Here is a 9611-nt window from a genome sequence, read left to right on the forward strand (position 1 = left end):
TAAAGTACTTTACCGATAGACTAACATACGGAGCAACTAATGGTTTTGGGAACTGGTCGAAACAAGACCAGGCGCTTTGTTTATCAAAATATATAAGATAATATTTAAAATTATGGCATGTTTATGTGATAATTAATTTAATCTAAATAAAATAGTATAAACCTTTTGATAGGCCTTATCGAAAACGATCATATTTTTTTAACTGATGGAAAGAAACCAGATGTATTTTTTATATGACATATTAGACCTTATTTCCTTTTATAACATAATAAAAATTTGCCGTTAAAAGTGAGGTCATCAAAACTTACAAAATTTATAATTCTCTCAATCTTACAAGCTTTGAATTACAAATACAAATGTATAAAAATGCATTCAGAATATTTTATATTGAGTATATAATTACTATTTTTTAAGATACTATGAAATTGATACAATGAAAAAAGTATATCCACACATAATTTCCAATTATTTGTTCACAAATATATGCAATCAATTCCCACATTCAAATATAGGTAAATTTCTGATGGCTGATTTCGGATCTATCCATCATCAAATAAATGATATCTCTGATTCATTCATCATCAAATTAAGGAGAAAATTCTCTTTCCCTGTTATTCTTAACGGGTTATCTGCTAGTATATTCATTGGCGTATGCAGCGTGGGGGGAGAGCAGAGGGACAAATTCCCCCCCCCCCCCCCCAAAGCCAAAAATGCAGATGCCGGATATATTTTCAAAAATATTATTGTTTATATTAATTTATATTTTTTTATATTCATTCGTATCTCATATTAAATATATATTTAATTAACATTTATTATCACATTCATAAGTTATTTTATCAATTAATTTCGATTTCAAGTTTTCCGGTGTAATATTTACTTATTATTTTCAAATTTTTAGTGACGTAATATTTATCTACCATTTTCATATTTCTAGTCAAATAATAATTATTTCTGAAACTTCTGGTCCAACAGGGAATAAGAAATTGCAACCTTGTCCAACAGTTAGAAGAGCCGATTATTTGCTATTACTGAAATATCACAATGGTGAAAGAAATATATACTCAGAAGCAAGAAAATTATTGGATTCAATGCTTTATTTCTCATTAGAATGTATTATTTAATTATACAACTATTTTAAGTATTACTTTTCAAGAACATGACATTGACTTGATTAAGAAGATGAGAATAGCTGAGAGCATTTTATCAGAACTCAAGGAATTAGGGCTAATGTTGATGAAGAATTTCTTATTTTATTGTTGAGTCAAAAGCAGAGCTATACGTGTTTAATATTTGTCTCCCTCGACTTGTAGCAGCTCATCGTTAAAACATTAATATAGATCAGTAGAAGTATATCTTAGATACAGATACATTTATAACCCAAATAAATGAATTATTAATTCATCATGCAGCACTTACTAATCTGCAAATATTACTTCCACAAAAGCCTTCCCAACCTTTTTCAGATGGTGATAGAAAAAAAAATATTTGTTAGATTTATGATTAAGATGTTAAAGTATCTTATGATGCCTTACTAGATGAATAACTATGCTTATAAGATTAACTATGGTTGATATAGTCCCAAAAAAGCTATGGATGCTCTGCATTATTTCAAACACATTTTAGATAAAATTCCCAATGTATTAAAAGGGTTAACAAACTCATCCCATTAGTAAACTAATAAAAACATTCTCTTTTTTAAGAAGAATAACAGAGGTCTGCAGAAGTACCATTTGCAGGGCACGGCTTGGATTTTTTTAAAGATTTTTTACGGCCAGGCCTAGGTTTTTTTTAAAAATTTTCAGGCCCGGCCTTATAAAAAAAATTTTTTAGGCCTAGCTCGGCTTTTTTTAAAAATATTTTTAAACCCGGCCCGGCTTTTTTTAGAATAAAATTTTCAGGCCCGGCTCGGATTTTTTAAAAATAAATTATATTTATTTTTGATTTTTATAGCTAATAATGACGATATAAAATATAGCTGTTTTAAAAAATAAAGTCCGGCCTGGGTGTTTTTTAAAAATAATTCAGGCCCGGCTTGGGTGTTTTTTTAAAAAAAAATGGGCCCGGCCCGGGTATATTTAAAAAAATTAAATACTGTCCTGCCCAGGGGTCGGGCCTGCAGGTCTCTGAAAAACATACCAAGAAATACAACATCTGTAAGTAGATTGAAAGGTTTGGATCTTTTGAATATTCATAGGCATTTGACGACAAGCAAGGATGAGATAATTGAAAAGTTAGCTCAATCCCAACAAAGATTGGATTTTACATTGTAAATATATAACATTCAAAATACAATTATTCCTAAGAAAATTTTGTGTAAAGGCTCAAAAAATTCAAATTTCTATTTTGGGTCATTTAAGTGATTCTTTACATATAATTTTTTTATAATTCACATTAATTTAAAATTGTGTATTAGGAATAGTTCTAATAAATTTATGCTTGATATTTTTAAAAAACAATAATATTTTTTAAAAAATTTTATTATCCCTCCCCAGACCAATTTCGCGTACGCGCCTGAGTATATTATATTGTGGCATATAGTATTGGATTAATTCCAAATGCAGTAATATTATTTGACATCAATATCAATATATTGTGCTGATAATATTACTGACCTTCAATGACCTAGACCCTCCCACTTAGAGGGATAATTATAATTTTACAATCAAATGATATATCAAATTTTTATTTCTTTAAATCTTTATTACATATGTATTTTTTGAAAATGCTGGTAAATAATAAAATGTAATTCAAATACACACATAATATGAACAAGTGAGGTAATAGCGCTAAACTGCTGCGACAAATATATAATTATCTCATTTAGCCGCGAGCTTGATTCCAACTCTGGGTATTATAGCAATTTTTCACAAAATGTGACAAATTTGATAAATTAGTGTGGCAAAATGAAAAATCTTAAGGCTTACATAATATTGTTGTGGCTATAATCTTAATCGAGCAGTTTTTAACAACACTAGATGAAATCAATATTATTTAATATTCCTATAAATAATACTATTGGATAAATATCAGTATCCTCAATAGTAGGAAGGAGGGGAATAGGCTTGAGTCCCTAAAAAATTTGAAGGGTTCCCTTTATCATATATGAAAATATGTGAGGTGACGATTAGAAAAAAAGAAAAAACAAAGGACAATGGAAAATGAAAGTAGAAAAAAAAATACACATTCATTAACTAATTATTAATTTTTGTTTTTAATTTGAATATTATTTTGTTTTTGGAAATATGGAATAGAAAATTGTACACTAGGATCTGATAATAAAATAATTATATATACTTATTTATTAATATAAATTGATATGTATATTGTTTTTAGGGATATAGGAAATAATAATAAAAATAACAATATTACAAATATATTAATGGTGTCATATCATATACATCAAACCAAGAACTTAGATTAATAGAAGAATATTTTAGAAGGTTAGAAAATTTAAATTATTATAGATATAATTGAAAATATCAGTAACAATATTCATAAGCAAATTAAGTTAAAGAATTTAAGAAATATAATTTAATAAAAATTAAGAATATAGTGGAAGATTTGAATAAATAAAATTTAAATAGAAATATAAAAAATTATTTTAGAAAATTTTGAAGAAATATAAGTTGACATGATATATTTTGAGCTAAATTCGCCCAAAATCTGTATTTAACGAAACGATATTTCAAAATCACGCGATAAATACAAATTGATTTGCGTTTTCAAAAACGGTAATTATGAATGCGATATATTTTACTGTATTTTGTATTTATCGCGTCTAAATCGCAATCGCGCACTATGAATTCAGGGCGATATGGAGTCACAATCAACAGGTGATCAAGATCAATTTTATCAAAAAGGCCCAATTAAATTCAAAACAAAATCTTCTAAAAAGAAGTAATATAAAATAAAATATATTCTTAATAAATTTGATGTTATAGGAAAAATGAAGATATTTTGAAACCTATAAATATTTTCTAAGCCTGAAAATCTTTGCAAAAGTTATCACCACTCACAACAAAACGAAAGCTGAGGAGGTATTTATTTGACAAGAGAAAGTTAGCAAAAATAATTAAAGTTATGTTATTTATAATATAATTTTGCTTAGCTAACTGATTGGTCATTAAAGCAAAAAAGACTCATAGACAAAAAGTTGAAGTAATTTTTTTTAAAAATATAATAAGATTTTATTATGAATTCAACAAATATCTTGATTCTCTTTCAGGATATTAAAATGTACAAGAAGTCAGCTGTACTAAATAATTTGTCTAAGAATATTTTACATCTATATTATAATGTTTATATCATTTATTGATTAATAAAAATGACCCTTAATTTATTATTATAAGCTGAACAAACATTAGAATTTAAGTGGTTTGATTAATTTATATATATATTTTTTTTTTATAAATTTTTTTTGCCATTGCCTCATATAATTGGTTTCATTTATTTAAATATTGGATAAATATTAAAGAAATTCATATTTTCACAATTAAATTTCTGGCAAAGTAAAAAATTACGACAATTATAGATTGTTTTAATATATTTAAACACAATAATAAATTATTTATATAACTTATTGAGATTTGGAAAAATTACTTAATTTTTTCTTTTTTTGACTAAACTACTATGCGCCCCCTGTAAATATACATTATTTTTAAAACATGTTCAGAAAATGGTATTATTTATTTATTTATTTTAAAAAAAATTTAATTAACAAAACATTTTTTTTTGACTAAACTACGCTCCCCCTATCAAAGAAGCTTAATTCATAAAAAAATAAAGCATAATCATAATAAGCTCATTAAAAGGAATCAAAAAATGTTAATATTAAGTTTATAAATTATTTATAACTTATTGAGATTTGGGAAAAACACTTAATTTCTTCTTATTTTGACTAAACTACAAGCCCCCGGTAAATAAATAATACCATTTTCTGAATCTCCTTGAAATGTTATATATGATTCTGTATTCATTTTTTTTTAAAAATAATGTATATTTAATATATTATACTTTTTTAAATTAGTCAACATAAGCATTTGAGATCTGCGAATGATTCATAGTGAAGAGCGATTGTGATTTCGCCGCGATATCGCAGCGACCTATCAGCTGGATCGATCGCAGCTATTTTCATTCAGAGTGCAAAGCATTCAAAATCATCCTCAAATTATAATTTTTTTACAGAATGATCTTGAAGAGGAGAAGATTAAACCCTCTTAATATTAATAAAACAAAAGAGGTCGAATTTTATGTCCTCTTTCATAAATTATTAAAAAATGAGCCTAAATTTTTGAACTATAGGAGAATGACCAAAGTAATTTTATTCTATTTTATCTATAATTCATTTTAATTTAGGAAACCTTTTATTATACACTCAAACATGTAAAACCTTTATTACACATCAAATGTACAAATTTTTTAAAACATCCTATAAGTGTTGAAGAAAAGCTTATGGTTTGTTTAAGGTAAAAATAAAGCAATTTATTATTTAATAATATTTTTTATTTAAGTATTTAGCAACAGGCTGTAGGTATCCTACCTTGGCCTATTCTTTCCATAGCTACAGTCCAGAAAATTGTTAGGACAACATGCCAAGCTATATGGCAATTGTTGGTAAGCCTACATATGCCACCGCCACTCTCTCTGGTTTTGAGAGAATAGCAAAGGTATAATATAGTTTATATTATATTTATGTAAATTATTATTTAAAAGTAGTTTGAGATAAAATGGAATCTACCAAACTGTATAGGTAATGATGGCAAACACTGCAGAATTAGGAAACCACCTCATTCTGGCAGTGGATTTTACAATTATAAACTTTTTCCCTGTGGTTTTAAAGGTTTGTGAATTTGTTTTTTATTTATGCTAATTAAATATTTCCATATTAATTAAACATTGTAATGAAAACTTGATAATTACAAAAATATAATTTTTGAAAAAATATATTATTTAAATATTGTAAAAACAAGGAATTGTGGATGCTAATGGGAAATTCATAACTGTCGATGTTGGAAGTTATGGGAGTGAATCTGATGAAGGTGTTTTTGCCAATTCAAAAATATACAAAATGATAGAAAAGGGAGACATACAATTACCTCCTTCTAAAAGATTGCCGATTTCCAGTCTCCTTTTCCCACATTTTTTTTTGTGGCAGGTGGCGGTTACCCTTTGAAGTCCTAAATTTTAAGGCCTTATAAGGGTATAGTATATATTGACTTAATTATATCATATTTATATAATATATTAAAGCTATTATTTTGGGCATAACTTAATAAATGGCCAGTATTTTAAAGGTCAGGAATTTAAAATTTTATTAGTATTTTTTTTTATTTATATATTAAATTTGTTTACATTATTATTTTAAGGTATCCTTATCCAACAACAAGAGGCCTATAATTATAGGATATCCCGTGCTAGGAAGTCGAATAGGCATAAATGGTTGATTTTTGATCGTCCCAATGAAACAAAACTATCACTTACTGAATATCAGAGACCTGCAGAAGCACTATTTGCTAAATTTTTTAGGCCCGGCCCGTATATTTTTTTAAAAAAATTTTTACGGCCCGGCCCAAAAAAAAATTTCAGGCCCGGCTCGGAATTTTTTAAAATTATATTCGACCTGGTATATACAAAAATTCACCTATGAGGTATTTTACCATATTTTTCAGCGAGTATTATCGCTTATTATTTAAAAAATACGTGTAAAAAGTTAATATTTTGAGAATATTATATTGAATTTATAAAAATGGATATTTTGAGCATATACTATATTTTATATTGCATTTATAAAAATAAAACTAATATTCATAAAAATGGTAATAATATTTTGAGCATATACTATATTTTATATTGCATTTAAAAAATAAAACTAATATTTAATTTATAAAAATGGAAAATATTTTGAGAATATAATATATTGAATTTAATTTACTATTTAATTTATAAAATAAAAATAAATCGCTATTTAGAAAAATGCATGTATATATAATAAATAGTATTTTGAAAATATAATCTAATTTGCACAATATTAATATAATTTATTTTATAATATAAATTTTTAACAAACGAAGATAATTGTATTATATAATATTGTAAAAAAAAATAATGAAAAATGTTGGATTAAAAACTTTCATGACTCAAGGTAAATATAATAAATGCAATAAATATTTGACAGTTTGCAAAGTAAAAAACCAGCATGATTGACGAAACCCTATACTCAAGAAAGATATTAAAAATTCACAAATTATCATGAAGAAAGAGAAGCATATCTACCTTTTCAGGTTGAAGATTACTTCCTTTCTTCAAGAATTCTCCCAATAGTGGAAAAATTCCGCTCACAGCTTGCACTTGAAGCAGGAATTGCCAATTTTGCTAAAATTGAAAATTCGCTTTGATGAGCCGCCCATTACTCTAACAAATTATCCACCTTAAATGTTTCATCTATTTTTTTATTTATGTAATTATAATATTCATCATCGGGTATTGACATATTACCAGAATTACCATCGCCCCATTTGTCATAAAACGATTCAGTTTGTTTAACAAGTCGTAATTTTGGTCGATGGTATTTCATTTACTTCCTGAGCCTCTTGTAATTTAATATAATCTTTTATATATTTTCCGTCATCTTGAGATCTGTCCCTGACAACATACGTAATTGCTTAAATTTGGAACAGAGAAAAAGAGAAATAAAATGATACTTGTGTAAAACAAATTTTTCAATTAAAAAATGCTTTATATTAAGTAAAATCAATTTTATTTCTTCTTTTTCGCTTTGAAAGGTATTACAAACTTCAAGAAGTGATATTCCTTTATTTGATTGTTTTGGTAAAATATATTCTAAAAATTTAGATATGAATTATAAAAAAATATATTAATAATACTTGAATATTGGGGCTTATTTAAGATATTCCTTTATTTGATTGTTTTGGTAAAATATGTTGTAAAAATTTAGATATGAATTATAAAAAAATATATTAATACTTTAATTAAATTTGCAGGAAATTAATAATTAGATCGATCTGTGGGTGTTAGGTAGTGTTAACCATCACCCAATATTATATTAATCATAACTATAATATAATATATTATAACCATTAACTCATAATGTAAAAATTTTATAAAAAATATTAAGGTCCGGCCCGGGTTTAACAATCTTATGCCCGGCCCGGATATATTTAAAAAAAAAATTTTTAGGCCCAGCCCGGCCCACATATGTTTAAAAAAATTTTTTTTAGGCCCAGCCTGGGTATATTTAAAAAATTTAAAATAAGGGCTTAGGGCCGGGCCTGTCGGTCTCTGATAATTATTGATAAGGAAAGATTTATTTCTTTTAATCAAAAAATAAAAACACCCACTGAAAATTTATTTAAGCAAGAATCCATTAAATCAGCAACTAATATTGCAAAGCATAATAGAAATTTATTATGCTTACATTTATAAAAAATCCTATATTATAGATATTTATAAATTTAATCATATCTTATTTTGTATTTTATATAAATATCTTATTTTGTATTTTATATAAATATCTTGTTTTGTTTTTATATATATTATAATAAAAATAAAGTTATTATTAATATAGTCTAAACTTATAAAATATATATGTAGGAATATGTCACAAAAAAGCTACATCTAAATTCATCTATTGAAAATATTTTTCTAAAGCAAGTAAACATAAATTACCAATGTCATTAAACTTTCTCTAAGATAAAGATCATTCTTATTGTTTAATTAATGCAGGAATTTTGGGAATAATTATATCATTCAATGTATTTCAGAATGTTTATTTCAAATAATATTAATACATACAAAATATCTATTTCAAATAACAAAAATATATACAAATTAATTTTAATCAATAATCTTTTATAATATCAAATATTCTAGTTGTTAATTCTTTTTTGTCCTGTTTGGTACAATCATCTAATTTTTCTTTCAACATTAGACATATTCCATATTTAGTTGATTTATTTTTAAGCATTTCCATGGTTATTAATGTTATATCTTCTTTTAATTTTATTAGTTTCCTAAAGTTATCTATTTAAATTTTTAATAAATCAAATAATATAAATTACCTATATCATTATTCTTTCTCTTAGGACATTTATAATATGAACTAGATGATCCAACAGAGGACATAGAGTCTTCAATATAAATAGTATAAATTTTTAGATATTATTAATTACCAGAATCATTACTAAGCTTAAGTGCTGCAGAATCTTTGGGAATAAATATATCTTCTGATATATTCTCACTATCAATGAGATCACCTAAATAATAAATATATTATCAATTAAAATGCTATATTTTACATTCATGTATCTCCCCTGTTATTTCATTTAATATAACATCTCTAGTACATTCCTCTTTATCTAAAGAGGACTTCTGTGACTTAGATGTTATGGTTTCTATTTTCTAAAAAAAAATTAAATTTAAAACATAAATTTTTAACTAAATTCTTTGGTTTTAAATCATCAAAAAAGGTATTCATTGAATTCATTAACAAATAATAAAAAATTAGCAAGTAGCGCTAAATCTTAAATTTTGAGCTATATTCACCAAAATCTGTATTTAACGAAGCATTACAAAATCAAGCGTCCAGTGAC

The 9611-nt window shown here is 25.4% G+C and overlaps 1 protein-coding gene and 1 long non-coding RNA gene across 3 annotated transcripts; one reads left to right on the top strand and one right to left on the bottom strand.

Annotated features, from left to right (window-relative positions):
* The first annotated feature begins 5553 nt into the window (after nucleotides 1–5553).
* LOC135923381 (uncharacterized) lies at nucleotides 5554–6084 on the top strand. Its single transcript, XR_010571203.1, has 3 exons — nucleotides 5554–5669; nucleotides 5716–5842; nucleotides 5973–6084. It is a non-coding gene; the product is annotated as an uncharacterized LOC135923381 (long non-coding RNA).
* Nucleotides 6085–8800: 2716 nt separating this feature from the next.
* On the bottom strand, nucleotides 8801–9593 carry LOC135922237 (uncharacterized). Of its 2 annotated transcripts, none has more exons than XM_065456652.1 (5): nucleotides 9458–9593; nucleotides 9318–9420; nucleotides 9192–9275; nucleotides 9081–9149; nucleotides 8801–9032 (listed from the first exon to the last, which is right to left on the bottom strand). In XM_065456652.1, exons 1-5 carry the CDS (start codon nucleotides 9503–9505, stop codon nucleotides 9025–9027), a joined length of 312 nt encoding a protein of 103 aa, XP_065312724.1. In that variant the 5' UTR covers nucleotides 9506–9593; the 3' UTR covers nucleotides 8801–9024. The 2 variants fall into 2 exon arrangements, with proteins under 2 accessions (XP_065312724.1, XP_065312723.1); XM_065456651.1 differs by having other exon boundaries at nucleotides 8801–9042.
* Between the last annotated feature and the right edge of the window lie 18 nt (nucleotides 9594–9611).

The sequence above is a fragment of the Gordionus sp. m RMFG-2023 genome, chromosome 1 (assembly GCF_954871325.1).
Source record: "Gordionus sp. m RMFG-2023 chromosome 1, tfGorSpeb1-WG-v2, whole genome shotgun sequence".
In the NCBI taxonomy this organism is placed as follows: domain Eukaryota; kingdom Metazoa; phylum Nematomorpha; class Gordioida; order Chordodea; family Parachordodidae; genus Gordionus; species Gordionus sp. m RMFG-2023.

Bases quoted from the DNA above. Each gene is read 5' to 3' on its own strand.
- LOC135922237 (XM_065456651.1), bottom strand. From the start codon at position 9,505: ATGAATTCAATGAATACCTTTTTTGATGATTTAAAACCAAAGAATTTA. The intron at 9,421-9,457 runs GTTAAAAATTTA...ATTTTTTTTTAG, and splicing joins ATTTAAAACCAAAGAATTTA to AAAATAGAAACCATAACATC. The intron at 9,150-9,191 runs GTAATTAATAAT...TTTATATTGAAG, and splicing joins TAAGCTTAGTAATGATTCTG to ACTCTATGTCCTCTGTTGGA.